The sequence below is a fragment of the Cervus elaphus genome, chromosome 20 (genome assembly GCF_910594005.1).
Source record: "Cervus elaphus chromosome 20, mCerEla1.1, whole genome shotgun sequence".
Lineage (NCBI taxonomy): Eukaryota > Metazoa > Chordata > Mammalia > Artiodactyla > Cervidae > Cervus > Cervus elaphus.
The window spans coordinates 123,076,983-123,101,600 of record NC_057834.1 but is presented as its reverse complement, the minus strand read 5'-3'; the positions used below and the strand labels follow the sequence as shown (position 1 = coordinate 123,101,600).

The window sequence follows — 24,618 nt, the reverse complement described above, 5'->3', positions numbered from 1 at the left end:
ATGTAAGAGTATATACAATATACACAATACATAAAGAATATATTCTCAGAATACATACATTTAAAAACAAAACTAATTTTAAAAATGGACCAATTATATGATAAGTAATTTATAAAAATAAAAATAACATAGTCAATAATTTTTAAATGTCCATTTCATTAGTAATTAGTTGACATTCCAATTAAACAAGGTGTCAATTCACTCATCAAGTTGGCAAAAAAAAAAAAATTTTAAGTAATTGGTAAACAAGATAAGGGTGCCCTCTCTTACCACTCCTATTGAACATAGTACTGGAATTCCTTGCCAGAGCAATCAGACGAGAAAAAGAAATAAAAGACATCAGAATTGGAAAGAAAGAAGTAAAACTGCATCTATTTGTGGGTGACATAATTTTATATATAGAAATCCTAAAGATTCCATCAAAAAGCTGTTAGATTTAATCAGGGAATTAGGTAAAGTACAGAATACAAAATTAAGAGACAAAAAAAAATAGTAGCATTTCTTTACACTAACAACTAATATTCTGAAAAAGAAATGATTCTGTTTACAACAGTATCAAAGAAAAAAACAAAAAATACTTAGGAATAAATCTAACCAAAGAGGTGAAAAGAGCTCTGCTCTGAACACTACAAGACATTGATGACAGAAGTTGAAAAAGACACAAATAAATGTAAAATGTCCTGTATTCATGGGCTGGAGAAATTAATATTGTTAAAACATCAATACTACCAAAAGCTATCTATAGACTTAATGCAATCTCTATAAAGATTCCACCGGCATTTTTACAGAAGTAGAGAAACAATCTTAAAATTTGTATGGAATCACAAAACTTCCCAAATACCCAAAGCACCCAAATACCCTTTGTCCTGAGGACAAAGAATGGAGCGTCACACTTCCTGATTTTAAGCTATGTGTGCATGCTAAGTGACTTCAGTCCTGTCTGACTCTGTGACTCCATGGCCTGCAGCCCTTCAGGTTCCTCTGTCCTTGGGATTCACCAGGCAAGAATATTGGAGTGGTTGCCATGCCCTCCTCCAGGGATTTTAAGCTATATACTAAAAAAACAAAAAACCTATAGTAACCAAAACAGCATGTTACTGGCTTTAAAGCAGACACAAAGACCAATGGAAAGGCACTGAGCGCCCAGAAATAAACCCATGCACATATAGTTATCTAATACTTCACAAAAGAACCAAAAACACTTAATGACAATCCTCAAAGACAATCTCTTCAATAAAAGATACTAGGAAAATTGGATATTCACATATAAAAGAGTAAAATTAGACTCCTATCTTACACCACTCACAAAAATTAACTCAAAATGGATTAAAGACTTAAATGTAAGAACTGAAACCACAGAAATCCTAGAAAAAGAAAAAAAAAATCTCCTTGACGTGGGTCTTGGCAAGGATTTTTTGGATATGACCTAAAGCACAAGCAAAAAAATAAAAAATAAAAAATGAGATTACATCAAGCTAAAAATCTCCACTGCAAAGGAAACTGTCAGCAAAATGTAAAGCTAACCTAAATAATGGGAGAAAATATTTGCAAATCACATATCTGATAAGGGACTGCAGGCCTGGTGGCTCAGACAGTAAAGAATCTGCCTGGGTTCGATCTCTGGGATGATTCCCTGGAGAAGGAAATGGCAACCCACTCCAGTAATCTTGCCTGGAAAATCTCATGGACAGAAGATCCTGGCAGGCTACAGTCGGATTACAGTCATGGAGGTCGGAAAGAGTCAGATACGACTGAGCGACTAACACTTTTCACTTCATCTGATAAGGGAGTATTTTCAAAATACATAAAGAAATCATACAGCTCAATAGCAAAAAAGGGGTAAAAACGAATCTGATTTTAAAATGGGTAGAGGAACTGAATAAACATACAAATACCCAATAGTTACTTGTATATTGATTCAGCATTACTAATCATCAGGAAAATGAAAATCAAAACTATAATGAGGGATCACCTCACACCTGTTAGAGTGGTTATCACCAAACAGACGTGTGATAACAAGTGTTGACAAGGATGTGGATAAAACGGATCCCAGGTGCACTGATGGCAGGAATGTAAGTTGGTATAGCCACTACGCAACACTATACAGAGAGTTCTCAAAATTTTTCTTAGAAAGAGCTACCGTATGATCCAGCAATCATACTTCTGGGTATATATCCAAAGGAAATAAAAAGAGGATGTCAAAAACATATCTGCACTTCCATACTCACTGAAGCATTATTCACAATAGCCAATATATGGAAACAACTTAAATGGCAAAGATGATGTGTTGTAGATAGGTAGATAGATAGATTGATACATAGGGATATGTATTATTCCTCCATGAGAAAGAAGGCAATCTTGCCACTTGCAGTAACACAAATGAACCTTGGGGCATCATGTTAAGTGAAATAAGACAAATACTGGATAATATCATATATATTTCATTTTTAAAATATTAAACTCACAGCAATGAGAGTAGAAAACCTGTTGCAGGAGCTGTGGGAAGGGGAAAATAGGGAGAGTTTGGTAAAAGTGTACTACAAACTTTCAGCTGTAAGTTGAATAAAGTCTGAAGATCTAATAGAACTCATGACTTTTTTTTTAATGATAACTATAGTTGCTAGCACAATATTATATAATTGAAATTTGCTAAGAGAGTACAATTTAAATGTTGTCACACACACACACAAAACAGATAAATACATGAGTTAGTAGATGGAAGAATCCCTTCATAACGTATGCATATATCCAATCACCATGGTATATGCTTTAAATATCTTACAATTTTACAAGTTGATTATATTTCACTAAAGCTGAAAAAATTTTAGGTATGTATATCTTTTGATCTGGGCTTCCCAGGTGGTGCTAGTGGTAAAGAATCTGCCTGCCAATGCAGGAGACATAAGAGATGTAGGTTTGATCCCTCGGTCTGGAAGATCCCCTAGATAAGGCATGGTAACCCACTCCAGTACTCTTGCCTGAGAATCCCACAAGAGGACAAGAGGAGCCTGATAGGCTGCAGTCCATAGGGTTGCAAAGAGTTGGACACAACTGAAGTGACAGCACACACACATCTTTTGACCCAGCAGAAAAAACAGTATGTCATTTGTATCATTATTATGCTATGATAGCAGTATGTCCCTCACCTTAAAAAAAAATAAAATTATATTTCTATATGTTCATATATATATATATATACAATGCTAAAGCAAATTTTCTTAAAATCTGGAAGCAGACTTAACCTCTGATGTGGAGACTAATAATGAAGTAATTATCAAAGGGTACTTTTACTTATCTGTATTGTTTGAATGTTTACAATGAGTGTATTAATGTTAACTTGTATAATTAGAGACAAAATAAAAGAAATTACAAATAGCAACCATTAAAAAACACTGCAATGGTTTCTCATGTAACCAGGCTATCACTGCCACCTTTCAGGCTTCTGATAGCACTGGTCTTCAGTAACTGAATAGCGTGGCAAGGTTATCTCAAGGTGGTGAAAGCTTCTCAGCAAAGATATGCTACCTGAATTTAGGGGGCTACCTTAGGTTCGTGATGTGACTTTCCCAAGGAAAATCAAAGGCCCCAGACTTTGAGCTACTGAGAATTCCCCAGAAGCTCTGCATTAGCTTGACACTTCCCAGGAGGATGCAAGAACTGTCAATTATAGAAAACTATGCTTTTCTAATCCCAATTAAGCTAAAAATAATGCATTGATCACTCTTCCTCTTTCCCCCGCCTGCTTTGTCTTTAAGTCTATTCCCCAGTTACTGGGAGCCAATCCTGGGTCCCTCTGCCCTAGGAGTGCAACTTCTGGCTGTGGCCCAATTAATCCACAGCTGAGTTGCTCTGAGGTAACAAGCCCTGGGAGGCTTGTTAAATTCAGTGCTTAAGAATATGGGAGAAGCATCATTAAGAACTTCAGCTTATTAAACCTCTGGGCCAACAGCTGCAGCTAAGCAGAAAAAGCAGAAATGATTCCGTGTCCCTCAGAGGCACCTCAAGAAACTTTTTTAAACTTTTACCTAACTTTATCCCAAGTGTGTACCTTAGTTACTCACACACCCAAGGTACCTTAACTTTCACCCCCACCATTGCCCTGTTATTTTCATTACACATTACATCATCATCATAATTTCATCACCTCATTAGTATTCTCATTATCATTTTCACCATCACCCAACTAAACAGCCTGAGTGCCAAAACTGAGACCTGGTGCAGTCAAATAAATAAATATTAAGTATTTTTTTTTAAAGTCTATACCTTCATATATTCACCTGATAATCTGTTCTCCACACTGCAGATAGAATGATCCATTAAAAATGTGTTTTAGAACACCATCCTCAGTTTTAAATACTTTATTAACTTTCCAGGGTTTTAAAAATAAAGAACAAAGCTCTAAGGTGTCCTCCAAAGCCTGTGATTTGACTCCGCTAATTCTCCACATGCGTCTCCTTTGCTTTCTGCCTAACTGACCTTTCTGTTCCTTGTACATGCCATGCTCCTTCTGACTATAGGAACTTGTTATATTATTCCCTCCTCCCATTAATTTCCTCTACATACTAAATCACTTCAGTTGTGTCCGATGTTTTGTGACTCCATAGACTATAACCCGCCAGGCTCCTCTGTCCACTGGATTCTCCAGGCAAGAATACTGGAGTGGGTTGCCATGATCCCCTCCAGGGGATCTTCCTGACCCAGTTACTCCTAATTTAGGATCTCACACTTCACTTCCACAAGGAAACCTTTCCAGATCCAACTAGACTAAATGTACCTATTACATGCCCTTGTAGCAACATGCATCTTTCCAGTTTAGTACTTCTAACAGTTGGGGTTTATATTTATTTGTATAACTCTTTTATTCTGTCTGCCTCTCCCTCAGAGTATAATATTCACAAAGGCAGAGACCAAAGTACCAAGTCAAGTTTCAAAGCATTATACAAACAGGCAAAATGTACACATTTCCTCACATTTATCCTCTCTTTTGCTCTTCAGTGACACCTAATGTCAATGTCAAGTTTATTCTATTCACTGAGATTTTCTTATTATTGTTTCAATGACCATAGCTTTCATTCTGGTGTTAGAAAGTGGTGTGCCATCTAAAGTTTACCCTATCCATTGAGTCTTTTGATTCAATGACCATATCATTCATTCTTGATTTTTTTTCTGTCATCTGCTCTTTAGTATCTCATTCTTTTTTTTAGAATTTCAAGTCCTTATTTTATTACTTTAATTACAAGTTTCTTGTGAAGTATGTATAAATATTCTCCTTGTTGTATCTGCTGACTACTGCTCACATGAATTGCTTACTCATGTGTCTTGTAATTTTGGATTGTGAACTCATCTTCAGAGGAATTTTCCTACTGGGAGAACTTGTGACCTGAGTCATAGACCACACTACAGTGGCCTGTAGTTTTCCTACAGAGTGAAAAGCTTTGTAGCTTCCTAATACCTTGGAGGTAATACTGACCTGCCACTAATGTAATTATTGACTATAGGTTTCTACATTATGTAGTTTAAATTCTGGACTCAAAACCAGTGCAAGAGGTAGACATGGGATTTTAATATCTCAAGAGAAACTTTTTAATACTAAGATCCCAGTCAGACACCTTATCATTTCCCTGTGATGTAAATAGATTTTTAGTTCCACCCAGATAGGCATTACCAAGCCCCTAGTACTTCTCAAAATTCACTATTCCACCACCCACTCCATTTTAGACTGCCATACTAACACATAAAATATTTACATCTCTTTATTTTTTGCATCTGGATATTTCCTTTTCATATCCCATGGTGTGACTGTGGTACAATTTAAATCCTTATTTATAATTATATATGCTATTTTCCATTTGTTTACTCTAATAAGTAAGCATTTTCAACATGAACGTTCTCATGGGTATGGGTTTTTGTGGATATTGTTTAGCATACAGTTGAAGTCAAACTATTAATTTAGTACCAATATTCCAGGTGGTATAAAAATTTTTTCCAGTAGCATTCAGCAACACAAGGAAGTCAAATAGTTGGAATCACTCAGGTAGGGGTACCCCACTCAAGAAAATGCAATAAAAAGATATTCTGGTAGGAGAGTTTAGAACTAGGGTAAGAAAGTCATTGACATTTTGAATCATGGGTTCTGAAGTGGGTAAGGAGAGAAATAAAATCAGGGAAATCAGAGTTCATAGATTAAAACAAAGTAAGAGTCAGTGAATCAGAGGCCCCAGGGAAGTAGGAAAAATGGAATGATTACAATGTAAGAGCAGGAAGTAGTGATCAGAGAATACAATGTCCGAACAAGTGATTTCAAAAGTGGGATAATGTTTTACTTTTAAAAAACAATATTTATTTTTGGCTGTGTTGGGTCTCAGTTGCAACATGGGGGACATTTGCTGAGGAGATGTGTAGGCTTTTCTCTTGTGGCAACCAGGCTCCAGAGCACGTGGGCTCTGTAGTTGTGGCACACGTCCTCGGCAGTTCTCGGCAGTTGTGGCACACCTCCTCAGCAGTTGCAGCGCACAGGCTTAGTTGTCCTGCAGCATGTGGGATCTCAGTTCCCTGACCAGGAATCGAACTCATGTCTCCTGCATTGGAAGGTGGATTCTTAACCACTGGACCACCAGGAAAGTCCCTGGATAATTCTTGAGTAATGGAAAAGATGAGGTATGACCACGGGTGGCTGAAAGTAGAGTCCTGGTTATGAACTTTAGTGATAAAGAAATAACTGGAGGAATCAACCTGCCTGACTTCAGACTATACTACAAAGCCACAGTCATCAAGACAGTATGGTACTGGCACAAAGACAGAAATATAGATCAATGGAACAGAATAGAAAGCCCAGAGATAAATCCACGAACCTATGGACACCTTATCTTCGACACAGGAGGCAAGGATATACAATGAAAAAAGACAACCTCTTTAACAAGTGGTGCTGGGAAAACTGGTCAACCACTTGTAAAAGAATGAAACTAGAACACTTTCTAACACCATACACAAAAATAAACTCAAAATGGTTTAAAGATCTAAATGTAAGACCAGAAACTATAAAACTCCTAGAGGAGAACATAGGCAAAACACTCTCCAACATAAATCACAGCAGGATCCTCTATGACCCACCTCCCAGAATATTGGAAATAAAAGCAAAAATAAACAAATGGGACCTAATGAAACTTAAAAGCTTTTGCTCAACAAAGGAAACTATAAGCAAGGTGAAAAGACAGCCCTCAGATTGGGAGAAAATAATAGCAAACGAAGCAACAGACAAAGGATTAATCTCAAAAATATACAAGCAGCTCCTGCAGCTCAATTCCAGAAAAATAAATGACCCAATCAAAAAATGGGCCAAAGAACTAAACAGACATTTCTCCAAAGAAGACATACAGATGGCTAACAAACACATGAAAAGATGCTCAACATCACTCATTATCAGAGAAATGCAAATCAAAACCACAATGAGGTACCATTACACACCAATCAGGATGGCTGCTATCCAAAAGTCTACAAGCAATAAATGCTGGAGAGGGTGTGGAGAAAAGGGAACCCTCTTACACTGTTGGTGGGAATGCAAACTAGTAAAGCCGCTATGGAGAACAGTGTGGAGATTTCTTAAAAAACTGGAAATAGAACTGCCATATGACCCAGCAATCCCACTACTGGGCATACACACTGAGGAAACCAGATCTGAAAGAGACACGTGCACCCCAATGTTCATCGCAGCACTGTTTATAATAGCCAGGACATGGAAGCAACCTAGATGCCCATCAGCAGACAAATGGATAAGGAAGCTGTGGTACATATACACCATGGAATATTATTCAGCCATTAAAAAGAGTTCATTTGAATCAGTTCTAATGAGATGGATGAAACTGGAGCCCATCATACAGAGTGAAGTAAGCCAGAAAGATAAAGACCATTACAGTATTCAAATACATATATATGGAATTTAGAAAGAGGGTAATGATAACCCTATATGCAAAACAGAAAAAGAGACACAGATGTACAGAATAGAATTTTGGACTCTGTGGGAGAAGGCGAGGGTGGGATGTTTCGAGAGAACAGCATCAAAACATGTATATTATCTATGGTGAAACAGACCACCAGTCCAGGTTGGATGCATGAGACAAGTGCTCGGGCCTGGTGCACTGGGAAGACCCAGAGGAATCGGGTGGAGAGGGAGGTGGGAGTGGGGATCGGGATGGGGAATACATGTAAATCCATGGCTGATTCATGTCAATGTATGACAAAAACCACTACAATATTGTAAAGTAATTAGCTTCCAACTAATAAAAATAAATGAAAAAAAAGAAAGAAAAAAAAAGAAATCAAATAAAAGAGAGGCCAGAGCGTTGAGTGGGGTCATCTACACAGACACTAGAGTCTTCAAGGACGATGGACTCAAAACTGACTTTACAACAAGTACAAAATTTTCATAGAAAAAGAGTATCCAGGAGATCTGAATATGAAAGTACCAGGGAAATGCTAGCAGGTAGCACCAGTTTCTAAAGAGCAAGGGATGTCCTTATTGGAAGAGAGGAATAATGGTTTAGGAGTCAAAAGGAACAAAGAGAATACACCCCATTCCCACTCTGAAGCATCTTAAGAGTTTGAGAGAATGAGCCATCTCTACCTAAGAGATATACAAGGAAAACAGTGTCCTCATGGGAGATCCAGGTGACAGTTAAAACCCGCAGATACAAACAATGAAGAAACAGTCGAAGGAAATAGGGAAGTTTCCCAGTCCTGTAGCTAGATTTCCAGAGAGGACAATGAGAAGTTGTGTGAAACATGGGAGGTAAGGATATTGGGTCAGAGAGAACAATCAGAATATAATGTTATAAAAGAGAATAGGTGACCAAATGGAATTATGATCTGGACGGTGATCAGACAAAACAAGACTGCTTAGCAGAGAGAACTGCTAAACCAGACAGATGAAAATGGGAGTTGCAGTAGCCTCCTAAATCACCTGACATGGAGTTAGGTGCCTTGGGTAGTGAACAGGAAAGTCCAAACCTAGTCATTAGGCACTCAGGATTGGGCAGTCATCCTATCAGCTTTGACCTTGTGTCTCTGATTCCATATGAGGGTCAGGCAAAACACCAAGGGACCACAAGGACCAAGAGGAAAGCTCTATTGTAAAGTTCTGCTGGAAAGCACCCCTACAAGATTCTTTCCTGAAACATGGGAGGGGGTCATGCTGTCAGTGTCCCGTGTCATTTTGTGCTCCCTCCTGCATGCCCCCTACTTCCTGACATTTGACCCATATTCTAGGTTATACCTGCTTTGTCACATACTCTGATTACCTCATCTTCATGGAGTGACATAAATGATATGAAAAGGCTTTCTAACATGTAGGAAGTTAAATACATGGGGGTACCGACTTCTCCCCCACTTTTACCATTTCTGCTTCAGATCCATTCTCCTAGGTCCCAACTCCCAACTCTATCCTAGCCCTTGGATCAACCTCTGCCTACTGAGGGGCAAAACTGTAAGTTATCCCAAGAAATAGGGGTTACTATTATAGCTCCATTTATCCTATTTGCCATTTCCCATAACCACTCTTCAACCTAGAAACTGGGACCATTGCTCTGGTTGGTGGACCCTCCTTATTGGCTCCAAAGGGAGGCGTGCGTACGCTTCATAATGGGCATTCCAACAGGGGGCGGTGCCAGGGGCAGTGTATCAGATAGGTTCCGGAGCAGGTGTGAGCTTCTGCCAGTTTATCTTCACAAGATGAGTGACTAGAAATATGCCATTTGAAAAAATGACAAGAAAGCTACCTCCAATTTCCCCATCTCACCCCCAGCTTCCACCTCCTCTTTCTGTTCCTTCTTGCTCTCATTATCCAGAGCTCCTTCCTCCCCTGTCTCCTCCGTCTTTTAGCCCTCAGCCTACTCCGCAGCCCCATCCATCCCTTCACACTTCAGGCCTACCCATTTCCCTCCTCTGATTAGTGTCACCCCTTCCTGCCACCCTACCTTAATGACATCCAAGTACAGCTCTTTCCCTGTCTCTTCCTCATCAACTACTTACCACCCTGTTCGTCTAGCTCCCCTTTCCTGTTACTCCTTTATCTGTGCCCCTACTCCCCCTACTGCCCCTTCTTTTAGTCCCTTGGACTCTGGTCCTCATCAACACTCCAGCCAATCCCAACCAGACCTGCTGATTCACAGATCTTATCCTGGAGAGACGATTTCTCTACTGCTGGGACAGAGCTGGCACAGTTCAGAAATGCCAGGATTGTGGATCCCCAGAAGTCTTACTTGATGGACCTACTGAATTCAAGATGAGGGCCAAACAATATTCAGCTTGAAAGTAAGTTCAGTTCTTTGCAGGAGTCCTTTTCTGTGATGATGTTTTTAGCCATGAGCAGACTCTGGTTATCTGGTTATCTTATCTGTGTTTTGCCTTCATCAAAATTTTATCAATCCTCTTCAGACACCAATAAAAATCCTAATGAAAACAGACTGGTTCCAAATTGGGAAAGGAGTACATCAAGGGTGTATATTGTCACCCTGCTAATTTAACTTATATTCAGAGTACATCATGCTAAATGCCAGGCTGGATGAAGCACAAGCTGGAATCAAGATTGCCAGGAGAAATATCAATAACCTCAGATACACAGATGATACCACCCTTATGGCAGAAAGTGAAGAGGAACTAAAGAGTTTCTTGATGAAAGTGAAAGAGGAGAGTGAAAAAGCTGGCTTAAAATTCAACATTCAGAAAACTAAGATTATGGCATCCGATCCTATCACTTTATAGCAAATAGATGAGGGAACAATGGAAACAGTGACAGATTTTATTTTTTTTGAGCTCCAAAATCACTGCATATGCTGACTGCAGCCATGAAATTAAAAGACGCTTGCTACTTTGAAGAAAAGCTACGACCAGCCTAGACAGCATATTGAAAAACAGAGACATTACTTTGCCAACAAAGGTCCATCTAGTCAAAGCTCTGGTTTTTCCAGTAGTCATGTATGGATGTGAGAGTTGGACTGTAAAAGAAAGCTGAGCGCCAAAGAATTGATGATTTTGAACTGTGTTGTTGAAGAAGACTCTTGAAAGTCCCTTGGACTGCAAGGAGATCAAAACAGTTAATACTAAAGGAAATCAACCCTGAATATTCATTGGAAGGGCTGATGCTGAAGCTGAAACTCCAGTCCTTTGGCCACTGGATGTGAAGAGCTGACTTATTGGAAAAGACCCTGATGCTGGGAAAGATTGAAGGCAGGAAGAGAAGGGGATAACAGAGGATGAGGTGGTTAGATGGTATCACCGATTCAACGAACCTGAGTTTGAGCAAGCTCTAGGAGTTGGTGATGAACAGGGAAGCCTGGCATGCTGAAGTCCATGGGGTCACAAAGAGTCAGACATGACTGAGCGACTGAACTGAACTGAACTTAAGACCTCAGGAGGCTGTTCGACTCTTGCTAGAAAAAGGGACCCAGACATGGGAAGTGACAAGTAACAGAGGTTACTTGTCATCACAGTGACAAGTAACAGAGGTTCTTCTCCACCTCAGCCAGGTACGATGAAATCTGTTTGCATTTCAGCATGATATAAAGGTTTATATAATGGTGTAAGCAGAAGAAAATCACAGTGCCATCTGGTTGGACATCCAGTCAGCCAGCAAACATTTACCAAAAGCCTGCATCTGTACATACTCTGCCAAGTACTGGTAATTCAGAGATGCTCAGATACATTTCTTGTTCTCAAGTAACTCAATTCTATAAACGTTTAGTATTCTAGAACTACAGAGTTGAGGTTGAGCATGGCACAAAGAAAAACTGGACTAGGGGCTATACAGTCCAGAAAGGTTTTTGAAAGAAGATTACATGTGAGCTCATTTTAAACATTAGATGATTGTTCCCCAGACAGACAACAGGGGAAAGAGCCTTCCAGGCCAAGGAGATGGAGCAGCAGGAGCTAAAGCAAGGATCATGATGTTGTTTGCTGGGCTCAGGAAACTGCAGACATGTCTACCCATCGGTCATGTTCAGCACTGTGTCTCCAAACCTAAACTCACTGGGAACCCACTATTCTGGATGAAGGGATGGATGGATGTATGGGTGGACAGATGGAGTGTACATAGAGGGGAAGACCACAGGCTCTGGAGTCAGCATTTAGGTGCTTCCTAAAACCAGGGGTGGCTCCTTTCTTTATGCTAGGGTTACTTTTAGTTTTTTTTTTATATATAAACTGTATTAAATAAGGTATCTAGAGGAGTAAAATTCATAGAGAAAGTAAAATGGTGGCCGCCAAGGGCTAAGGGGAGGAGGCAATGGGGAGTTGTTTAATGGATATAAAAACTTTCTGGAGATGAGTTTCACACAGTGTGACTATACCTCACGGTGCTGAACTATAATACTTAAAAGTGGTTCAGATGGCAAATTCTATGTATATTTTACCACAACTTTAAAAATTTAAATAAATAAACTGTAAAGTTCCTAAGTTACTTTTAGGGTTAAGAAAGGGTTATCCTGTCTACATTATTTATCAAATGGGTCTTATGGGGAGGAATGTCTTTAAGCATGGGAAACCTCTCCATGTTTCTGAAATAAACATGCTGCTGCTGCTGCTAAGTCGCTTCAGTAGTGTCCAACTCTGTGTGACCCCATAGAAGGCAGCTCACCAGGCTCCTCTGTCCCTGGGATTCTCGAGACAAGAATAGTGGAATGGGTTGCCATTTCCTTCTCCAGCATGGAGGGTCTCAATTTTGGGCATGTGCTTTGATGTAGAGAGGTTTCTTACTCCTTCCAAAATAGTTTTTAGGAAATGACTAGTCAAGGTGAGGCTGAATCCTAAGCCCATTACCTCTTCAGTCTGTCACTTCATCGGTCAGTTCAGTCGCTCATTTGTGTCCAACTGTTTGCAACCCCATGGACTGCAGTACGCCAGGCTTCCTTGTCCGTCATCAACTCCCGGAGCTTCCTCAAACTCAAGTCCATTGGGTCAGTGATGCCATCCAGCCATCTCATCCTCCGTCATCCCCTTCTCCTCCTGCCTTCAATCTTTCCCAGGATCCAGGTTTTTTCCAGTGAGTCAGTTCCTCCATCAGGTGGCCAAAGGATTGGAGTTTCAGCTTCAGAATCAGTCCTTCCAATTAATATTCAGGACTGATTTCCTCTAGGATTGACTGGTCACTTCATGGCGAGTCTGTTTTCTGGAAGTGTCAGGCAGCAGTTCTGTAACCAAGCTAGATATGTCCTAGGTGGGTTGAGCGCCTAAGGAGGGCGCAATGAGCGTTCTAAGATTTGGGGGTGGGGGATGGGCAAGCAGGAGCGAGGTCTAAGGGAGGAGGGTGAGCAAGGACCGGTTGCCTAGAGACGGCTTGGGACTCTGTTGCTTGGAGACAGCCTTTGGCCTGGCACCTGGTGAGCGTCTAGAGGGGAGGTGAGGGGGCGCTCTACTGACCGGACACAGCAGAGCCAAGGCCATGGCTGGACACCAGAAGGAGAAAGCGATCACAGATGAGGTCCACCAGAACCAGATCCTGCGGGAACTGTACCTCAAAGAGCTACGAACCCAGAAACTCTACACGCAGTATCACGTGAATCCACTCCGCAAGGGTGAGGGGCGCTACCGGATGGAGGAAGGGAAAGAGGGTGCCCCGCGGGAAGGAGCCGACAGGGGTGCGGGGCAGGTGGTGCAGGATGGAGCCCAGGAGCAGACGCCTCCTCTGACCTCGCCCTTATTCTCAGCATTTCAGAACTATGACTTTGGGGTTGGGGAGGGGTCTCATTCCCCATCACATCAAGCAGATGTATTAAAATGCATCCACATCCTGGTTAAATAATATTTTATTGTAACAAATTTGAAAGGTTCTTTATAAATTTGCTTTTGCAATATTTTGCAGGGTTTTGTGTTTTGTTTCGATGTGTTTTTGTTAATAAGATAAAGGATTTCTTTCCACCTTCTTATATTGTCTGAAGACCTTCAGAAAATTCATGGGGCGCAGACTCAAGGCCCAGAGTGCCCCCTGATTAAATGGCCCCACCCCAACTCTTCTCACTTTGCACATTCCTGGGCCAGTTTAATCTGGTCCTGTAACATCAGCTCCCTCTAAAGGGCACTGAGTCTCACATGGAGACCCAGACCCATGCTCACAACCATGTCCCAGCTCCCTTCCCCTGGTTCATCCCGCACCCTTCTCCCACCTGTGGCTGCTCCAGAAGATCTTGTTTTGAGCACAAGGCACCACAGCCTTCTCTCTCCCTAGTTAGAAGCCTGGGAGTCATCCTCAGTCTCTCTCTCTCACTCCACACAGCCGAGTAGGCACCATACTGTTTCCTCCCTAGCGTTTCTCTCACAGGACGGTTCCCATGTTCCTGCCTCAGTGGGAGACGCCATCACGCAAGACTGCCAATCTTCACTTAGCTCGGCCCTCTCTCTATCTGGCCTCTGAAGCCTTAGCAGGGCCCTCCTCACTCCTGCCTGCATTGATCTGATGCTCTCCTAACTCTCTCCCTCCAGGCCCAACCCTCCAACCCTCCCCTACACCATGGCTCTGGCGAGAGCCGTGCTAAAGAGGATTCAATCATCCAGTCTCTCTGTAAAACCCTCAGAGGCCCCACAGCTTCTGAGCTGAGGTTTACCCTGATCAGAATGTAAGGCCCCTGTGAATCTGGTTCTGCTACTCACCCAGCTTCATCCCAACTCCCCTGTACCTGCACCCTGTTCCTTAAATAAACATTTTAGTGTCTATTCTGCGGTGGCCACAGGCTCTTCTGTCCCACCATATCTGAATGTGTGGATTTCCTAAATCACCATGCTATCCCCCACCTCTTCACTTTCTCTTCTTTCTGAATTCTCCTCCAGCCCTTGTTGTTCATCACTCAGTCGTGTCCAACTCTTTGCGACCTCACGGACTGTAGCACGCCAGGCTTCCCTGTCCTTCACCATCTACTGGAGCTTGCTCAAACTCATGTCCGTGGAGTCAGGGATGCCATCCAACCATCTTATCCTCTGTCATCCCCTTCTCCTCCTGCCTTCAATCTTTCCCAACATCAGGGTCTTTTCCAATGGGAAAAATCTTTCCCATTGGAAAAGACCCCCCAGTCCTGGACCTGATTAACAGTAGTCCACTGCAGCCCAGCTGTGTAGAAGAAATGGATTGTCATTATTTTAAAATAAAATTTGCATATAGTTAAGGTATACCACGTGACATTTAAATATACATTTACACAGTGAAATAATTAGGACAGTCATTTACTTAAGCATAACCACCTCCTCACATACTTAACCTTTGGGGATTGGGGGTGGGGGGTGAGAGTACAGAAAATGTATATCTTCATTTTGCTTATGACAACCTGGTTTTCCTCTGGAGCCCCCAACTACTAATTTCAAGAAAACCACTTAACATCCAATTCTGTTTAAACGTGGCCCATTTCAACAATTTTCATAATCCCTTCCAGGAGTGTCCAGGCTTCCTAGGAAAAATGCTTGGTCTCTCAGCTCACAATTGTTGGGCGCATGATTTATATGATCCATTGGGATTAAGTGAGGAAATATTAGAATTTGTACCTGTGATTATACTTATGTATAAAGAAAGAAATGCTTTGTTAATATATGACAAAAGTGCATAGAGACTATATCAACATACACATGTGGAAGTGTTTATTTTTTACTGGTAGGAGATAGGGATAAACACTTGGAGACCACTGGTTCCTTCTGGCCTCTGCTCACTCACTACCATCCACCTAGCTCCTTCCACCAGAATTACTCTGCTTCTCGATATTTCTCTAACTCACCAAGCTCACTCTTGGATCTTCCCCATGTATCTCACTCAGCAAGTTTATTCAGGACTCTGCTCTCCTGTCTGTCTTTAGAGACACATCACCCACACTGTGCCCCACCATCAACATGGGTTTATCCATATAACGTGCTTTATGTGGTTGTGCATCTTACTTATATTTGCCAGATATTATATACCTGTTTATTGAATGTCACCACAAGTAGAGAGAAAGCTCAGGGAGAACAGGGACCTTCTGTCTTATTTGCAGCCCTACCTCCACTGCATCAGTAATTATGAGCTGAATAGATGTCTGTGGATCCTTTACCTGGTACCACATAGCCTCCTGGGTATATATCACTATCTCTGGCTGCCTGATACATCTGCATCTCTACAGACCAGTCTGTCCAAGAGAACATTCGAGATAATGAAAATGTTCTCTGTCTGTGCTGCCCTGAATGGCAGCCAGTAGCCATATGTGGCTGTTGATCACTTGAAATGTGGCTGTGGGACTGACTTTCAATTGTATTAAATTTAAATTACTCAAATTCATGTCACCACACATGGCTGGTGGCCATCATCAGGACAGTGCCTCTCAGATTGTAAGGTCCTTGAAGATTCTACACCCTAGCACCCAGCATAATATCTGACACTGGACAGACACTCTAAAAATGCTAAATGGGTGTCCAGCATAAGGAGGGTCTTAGAAAGGCCGGGGAGAAATTTTTTTAACTTGAACCTATGATGCTGTTTTTCTCTAGTTCACACAATCGCCAGAAAGCCCATGTCTTGGCATGATAACCTGGAAGAACCTGCAGACGGTAAGTCCAGGATTTGAGAATGACATTGAGACAGAGACAGAGGGCAGCTGGCTGGGATACTCTCAGGGTAGTGGTTCCTTAGGGCAGGCCTCAGTCCTCTGATCATCTGAAAGTTGAACTCATACTGACAACACTCACGAGAAACCAATATTTTCAAAACTGCCAGTTTATTAACTGTCAAGCCAAAAAACATGTTCCTCATGGCCCTGACATTGCATTTGTTCATCCAGCCAATACTTAGCTGATAACAAGCACAGGTTCTGGAGTTCTACTGCTGCTGCTGCTGCTAAGTCGCTTCAGTTGTGTCCGACTCTGCGCGACCCCATAGACTCACCCACCAGGCTCCCCCGTCCCTGGGATTCTCCAGGCAAGAACACTGGAGTGGGTTGCCATTTCCTTCTCCAATGTGTGAAAGTGAAAAGTGAAAGTGAAGTCGCTTGGTTCGGCCATTCATTAACTCTGTGACTTTGGGCAAGTTTTTTTTTAACATTTCTGAACCTATCTCTTAGAGGTGTGAGAATTAAACAATGTATTGCAAGTGTTTAAAACAGTATCTGGGGCCCTGTGCTGCCCAGACTAGCAAACCATACAGTCAAGATGGCTAAAGGTGATCCTAAGAAATCAAAGGGCAAGATGACTGCTTATGCCTTCTTTGTGCAGATGTACAGAGAGGAACATAAGAAGAAAAACTCAGAGGTCCCTGACAATTTTGCTGAATTTTCCAAGAAATGCTCTGAGAGGTGGAAGACTGTGTCCGGGAAAGAGAAGTCTAAATTCAATGAAATGGCAAAGGCAGATAAATTGTGCCATTGGTAAATGAAGAATTACGGCTCAGCTAAGGGAGGCAAGAACAGGAGGGACCCTAATGCCTCCAAGAGACCACCATCTGGATTTTTCCTATTCTGCTCTGAATTCTGCCCCAAGATCAAGTCTATAAACCCTGGCATCTCTATTGGAGACGTGGCAAGGAAGCTAGGCGAGATGTGGAATAACTTAAGTGACAGGGAGAAGCAGCCATACATCAACAAGGCAGCAGAGCTGAAGGAGAAGTATGAGAAGGATGTCGCAGACTATGTCTAAATGGAAGTTTGATGGCACCAAAGGTCCTGATCAAGTTGCCCGGAAAAAGGTGGAAGAGGAAGACAAAGAGGAGAAGGAAAAGGAGGAGGAGGATAAATTTTAAAAAAAACTATTGATCTGTCTCCTTGTGAATACCTTAGAGTAGGGAGCGCCGTGATTGACACACCTCTTATCCAAGACGTGTCTGTTGCCCTCATTAGGTTTAATTACCCAGTTGGATCATGATCATATCGTAGTCTCTCCAAGTGCTCTAGAGCATTGTCAGAGCAATGTCAGCATTGTCAGCATTGTCAGCAGGTTTACAGGAAGTGGCCATGGGTGTCTGGAGCACCCAGAAACTGTATCAACATTGTACACATTTCCAAACGTTTTTAAAAAGAAAAGGCTCTCATGTTCTCCTCATTCTGTGCACTTTGCTGTTGGTGTGACAAGGCTTAAAGATGTTTCTGGCACTTTTTTTTAAAATCTGTAAGGTGGTGTGTTAATTCTATGGTCATTGGCTAGAAATCCTGAGTTTTCAACTGTACATATCTATAGTTTGCAAAAAGAACAAAGAAACCGAGGCACACTTTTGATGCTCCTTGCTTGGTGTGGAGGCTGTGGGGGCGATGCCTTCTGGAGGGGCCGTAGCTGAGGGCATGCGCTGCGGGGCTGGACCTGTGAACACTGCGGCGGGCATCCATTGAGCTTCAGGTTGTCTTGTTTTTATATAGTGTCATAGCATCCTGCTGCCATTCTAGCTGTGGAGAAAGGGGCAGGGGGCAGCTGGCATGAGAAGTGTTTTGGATCCTTTTTAGTTGAAGTACAGTAGTTTTAAACTTTTTTTTTTTAACAAACCGTAGAACTCTTCATTGTCAGCAAAGCCAAGAGCCACAGCACCAGTGAAAGTTCAAGAACCTTCTATACTAAACATGATCTGCAATGTTCTTTTTTTTTTTTTTGTATGTTTAGAATGCTGAAATGTTTTTGAAGTTAATTAAACAGTATTACATTTAAAAAAAAAAAAAAACAGTGTCTGGTACATGGTGATTGGACATGTTATTAATATTATTTTCATTATTACCCTGTGATATTCACTAGAATGGGTCTGGGAATCTCATACCATAGGCAAAGAGATAGACATGTAAATACCCAGGTAAACAGAGCAAGATTGGAATGGCAGCAGCATAGGAAATAGGTGCCCACCTCAGACAGTGAAGTTCTGGGAAGTCCTCCTGGAGAAGGTGAGGTGGAGTATGTTAGGTGTAATTTTACATTTTATCATTCCTTCATTTTACAGATGAACAAAGTGAGGCCCAGAGAAGTTAAACCACCTGTCAAGCTAGTAGTAGAAGGGCCATGAATGTCTGACTACAAGCCAGCTTCTTCCCCTTGTCAGACTACCTCCCTCAAACTGAGACTGGATAGGGTAGATTGAAAATGAAATCTATTCAGTCCTTAAGGTGTAGAGTTAGAAACATGCCTGGTGTTGACAGCCATGCTGTTTCAATCCAGAAGGATCTGGCCTCACTTCTTACAGTCCAGCTCCTCACTGTCTCTTCTGCAGCTTCACTGCCCGAACGTGCTCATGCCCCAGGGCCTTCGTTCTTGCCGCCTGTGATGTGCTCTCCTCCGCCTCTCTCAGGGCTAGCACTGGCAAGGCAGGCAGAGAGGCCTCCCCGCGTCATCCTAAGCAGCCTGCCCTGTCTCCCCCTGCCCCCTGGCCTACTCCCTTCTTCACAGTGTGCATCTCTGCCTGCCTCTCTGTAGTTTTTCTTTTTTTTAACTTTCCATTTTATATTGGAGTATAACCAGTTAATAATGCAATAGCTTCAGGAGCACAGCAGAGCAACTCAGCCATACACATACATGTATCCATTATCCCCCAAACTCCCCTCCCATCCAGGCTGTCACCTGACATTGAGCAGAGTTACCTGTGCTATACAGTAGGTCTTTGTTGGTTACCCACTTTAAACACAGCAGTGAGTACATGTCGGGTTGGTTTTTATAGTTGTATATTGTGTCCCCTGACCCCTCACCCAGTCTACATTACCAGGAGACCAGGAACCATGTCTATCTCACTCTGCTCTGCCTCCAGGGCCCAAACAGTGCCTGGCACAGTTTGTTCTCAACAGATGTTTGCTGAGAAATGCGTGGAAGAACAGATGCCTGTGTCTTGATGTCTAGGCAAGCCTCTGAGGCTGGTGCACTGCCTGTCAGGAGGATGTGCCAGAGTCAAGGGCACAGCATCTCTCGTTGGTCCCCAAACCTGACTTCTTTGTAACCCCTGCCTCATCTCCCAGCCAGGTTTCTAAATCTTATCCACCATGCTGCCCAGGGACCAAGAAAGAAATACCCAGAGACACAGACTGAAGGTCAAGAGATTGGATGGGATTCTGAGCCTTTGGTAAGTGGGTCTCCTTTACTTGGAAGGTCAGGGGTAATCCAGCAATGTTTAAGGAAACAGAGTATGGAGCCAGCTGCCTGGACTTGAACTCTGGCTACCACGTACTAGCTGTGTGACCCTGGGAAGTGACTAAGCTCTTTTGTGACTAAGCTTCCTCCTAGTACAATGGAGATAATCCAGCATGTCTCTCATGAAATTGTCCTGAGGATTAGACGAGACAGTGCTTAGAACACAGTGCCTGGTACGAAGTGAATACTGCTAAGTGTGGATTAGACAAAGCTTGCTGATGACAAATGGCCTGAGTTTGCTCTCCCAGGTGTTAGTAGAGTGGTCTCGGGCATGTCACCTACATCTCTAAATTCTGTCCCCTTCTCTGGAAAATGTGAATGCTAGTAATATATTTGTGTCATTGATTGGAAAAGCACCACTAAGTACAAGGAGCCTGGGAAATGCAGTCTTTAGCATATGATCTCCCTAAATGATACAGGGCTTCTGTTCCTAAGAAAGACACAGGATTTTGAATAGACTTGAAGAACTTGAAGAACTTCCTGTCGCACTTGTCTTTCAATTCTGATTATGTTGCCTTCATTTCACAAACAGGGTTTAGCAAGAAAAAGCATCAGGGGCCACACATCAGGAGATTGGGACCTGAGTCAAGTCCAGGTCCCTACAAGACAAGGTCTTCCCACTTCCCCACAGGCTTCTTTCTGACATCTGCCGCCTCCTCTCTAGGTCAACCCGCAACGTGATGACCGCAGGCTGAACCACTTCAGGGTCTACAATGACATCACTCTGTACAAGGCTAAAATGTGGAGCTTGGGAGAAGACGATCGCCACAAGTAGTATTCCCTCAGCACTGGCAAACCTTGTCATTAATGCCCGAAGTGTGTGCTGCCCAGGTAAATAAAGACACTTTTAAGTCTTGGTCTGACTGTTTCTGTGTCCAGAGTCTCACATTTCTCCCTTCTGCCCAAGTTCACCAGTCCACCTCCGTAATCATATAAGCCAGGGAGAGAATTCCAGTTAAAGATGGCAAACTAAGTGTATACAATATCTCCTCTGCCTTCTAGACCCCGATAAAGGACAATAAATTGATTTTTTAAAAGATAAATGAGAAACATTAGCAACCGAAAAAACTGAAGCCAATGCTTAGAAGATGGAAAGCTGGTGGAAGAGGGGGGAGGAAACCACAAAATGCGAGCTGAGTGGGACACCTCTGAGCACAGAGTCCTGTCCCCCCAGAACTCTGGAGAGGGGTCAGGATTCTGGACAGAATGGGTGTGAGGCAGGGAACTGAAGGAGGGAGGAAGTCTGCTGGGAGTCCCATCGCACACCCCAGCACCAGAGGCTTAACAGCTCCCATGCTGGAGGTTTACTCTTGGTGGAATGGGCAAAGGCCAGGGCTCAGAGACACTAAGACGTGGGCTAGAAGTAGGTGTGAGCCTGAAAACAATGAACATCTGTGAAAGGAGGGATGAACCCCTCACCCACCAGGCTGCGTTTTTACCCTGGGTTTGAAGCTAGAGGGCTCCTTTTTGGGAAAATGAGCCAGTTCTAAAGAACTGACCCCCAAAGACCCCCACATCGTACCATTTGAAGGTTCTGGAAAGAAAGAACCAGGGACCATCCAGGCAGCTGAACACACAGAGGTGCTGGGAGAGTCACTCACCCAAGGAAGGCATGGACATTTCATGCACCACACCTCACCTCTCCCCCAACACCTGCCCAATACCTTGCTCTCTGTGTATCTTCCATCTGGCTGTTCCTGACTTATACCTTGAAGACTGAAGCCATATACTGCTGAGGTCACTCCTGCTTTTTGAAAATGCCAAGACTGAATGGAAGCTGCAATCCTGAGTGGCCTCACCCTGACGGACATTTTCATACAGTGATGGGCCAGATCAATTATTAGTGACTACACGGGGACCTAGAAGTGTGCCCGTATCTCATGACTGTTACAGTGCATCTGCTGTAAGGAATCCATGGTCAAGGACCAGGGGGTGACCCATGATATCATAGAAAGAGATTTGGTCTTTGTCATGGTTCCTGACACAGAACTCCTAAATCCTTTGTAATCTAAGTGATAGAGGTGGTAGGAGGATCTTCTGTTCTAATGAGGTGAGTCTTGGCAGCTTCTTGATAGTTTCAGGATAGGGGGCTGCTCCCCAGGAAGACCAAACCTTGGTTAGAAACTTAAAACTTCCAGCCCCACCACCCAAACTCTGGGGAGGGAGGAGGAGCTCAAAATTGAATTAATCACTGATAGCCCATGATTTCATCAATAATGCCCACATGGTGAAATCTCCATAAAGCCCCTAGACTGCAGGGTTTAGAGAGCTTCCAGGTAGGTATACATTAAGACACTGGTGGGGAGAAGGAGCAGTGATTTAACTATCAGGACTTGTGGCTTGAGTGTGCCTGGAACTTGGATGCACCTGGTCTTCCTTCAAGGTAGCGCAGATTGTTGCTCAGTTCCGTTCAGTCACTCAGTCGTGTCCGACTCTACAGCCCCATAGACTGCAGCACGCCAGGCTTACCTATTCATCACCAACTCCCAAAGCTTGCTCAAACTCATGTCCATCGAGTTGCTGATGCCATCCAACCATGTCATCCTCTGTCGCCCCCTTCTCCCGCCTTCAATCTTTCCCAGCATCAGGGTCTTTTCCAATGAGTCAGTTCTTTGCATCAGGTGGCCAAAAGACTGGAGATTCAGCTTCAACATCAGACCTTCCAATAAATATTCAGGATTGATTTCCTTTAGGATTGACTGGTTGGATCTCATTGCAGTCCAAGGGACTCTGAGTCTTCTTCAATGACACAGTTCAAAAGCATCAATTCTTCGGTGCTCAGCTTTATTTATAGTCCAACTCTCACATCCATACATGACTACTGGAAAAACCATAGCTTTGACTAGACGGGCCTTTGTCAGCAAAGTAATATCTCTGCTTTTTAATATGCTGTCTAGGTTGGTCATAGCTTTTCTTCCAAGAAGCAAGCGTCTTTTAATTTCATGGCTGCAGTCACCATCTGCAGTGATTCTTGAGCCCGAGAAAATAAAGTCACTGTTTCCATTGTTTCCCCTTCTATTTGCCATGAAGTGATGGGATCAGATGAAAGATGATGCTGTGAAAGTGCTGCACTCAATATGCCAGCAAATTTGGAAAACTCAGCAGTGGCCACAGGACTGGAAAAGGTCCGTTTTCATTCCAATCCCTAAGAAAGGCAATCCCAAAGAATGCTCAAACTACTGCACAATTGCACTCATCTCACACACTAGTAAAGTAATGCTCAAAATTCTCCAAGCCAGGCTTCAACAGTACATGAACCGAGAACTTCCAGATGTTCAAGGTGGTCTTAGAAAAGGCAGAGGAACCAGCAATCAAATTGCCAACATCCACAGGATCATCGAAAAAGCAAGGGAGTTCCAGAAAAACATCTATTTCTGCTTTATTGACTACGCAAAAGCCTTCGACTGTGTGGATCACAATAAACTGGAAAATTCTTCAAGAGATGGGAATACCAGACCACCTGACCTGTCTCTTGAGAAATCTGTATGCAGGTCAGGAAGCAGCAGTTGGAACTGGACATGGAACAACAGACTGGTTCCAAATAGGAAAAGGAGTATGTCAAGGCTGTATATTGTCACCCTACTTATTTAACTTATATGCAGAGTACATCATGAGAAACGCTGGGCTGGAAGAAGCACAAGCTGGAATCAAGATTGCCGGGAGAAATGTCAATAACCTCAGACATGCAGATGACACCACCCTTATGGCAGAGAATGAAGAGGAACTAAAAAGCCTCTTGATGAAAGTGAAAGAGGAGAGTGAAAAAGTTGGCTTAAAGCTTAACATTCAGAAAACTAAGATCATGGCATATGGTCCCATCACCTCATGGGAAATAGATGGGGAGACAGTGGAAACAGTGTCAGACTTCATTTTTGGGGGTTCCAAAATCACTGTGAATGGTGACTGCAGCCATGAAATTAATACGCTTACTCCTTGTAAGGAAAGTAATGACCAATCTTGATAGCATATTAAAAAGCAGAGACATTACTTTGCCAACAAAGGTCTGTCTGGTCAAGGCTATGGTTTTTCCAGTGGTCATGTATGGATGTGAGAGTTGGACTGTGAAGAAAGCTGAGCACCGAAAAATTGATGCTTTTGAACTGTGGTGTTGGAGAAGACTCTTGAGAGTCCCTTGGACTGCAAGGACATTCAACCAGTCCATCCTAAGGGAGATCAGTCCTGGGTGTTGGAAAGACTGATGCTGAAGCTGAAACTCCAGTACTTTGGCCACCTCATGTGAAGAGTTGACTCACTGGAAAAGACCCTGATGCTGGGAGGGACTGGGGGCAGGAGGAGAAGGGGACAACAGAGGATAAGATGGCTGGATGGCATCACCGACTCAATGGGCATGAGTTTGAGTGAACTCTGGGAGTTGGTGATGGACAGGGAGGCCTGGTGTGCTGCGATTCACGGGGTCGCAAAGAGTCGGACACGACTGAGAGACTGAACTGAACTGATGGGACCAGATGCCATGATCTTAGTTTTCTGAATGTTGAGCTTTAACCCAACTTTTTCACTCTCCTCTTTCACTTTCATCAA

General features: G+C 42.7%; 1 protein-coding gene and 1 pseudogene across 1 annotated transcript; both read left to right on the top strand.

The window, feature by feature from the left end:
• The first annotated feature begins 13,326 nt into the window (after positions 1-13,326).
• On the top strand, positions 13,327-20,935 carry FAM183A (family with sequence similarity 183 member A). Its single transcript, XM_043877839.1, has 4 exons — positions 13,327-13,562; positions 16,486-16,545; positions 19,908-20,011; positions 20,744-20,935. The coding sequence occupies exons 1-4, from the start codon at positions 13,430-13,432 to the stop codon at positions 20,852-20,854; spliced, it is 408 nt and encodes a 135-aa protein (XP_043733774.1). The 5' UTR covers positions 13,327-13,429; the 3' UTR covers positions 20,855-20,935.
• Positions 17,143-17,716, top strand: LOC122677640 (annotated as a pseudogene).
• Positions 20,936-24,618: the final 3,683 nt, after the last annotated feature.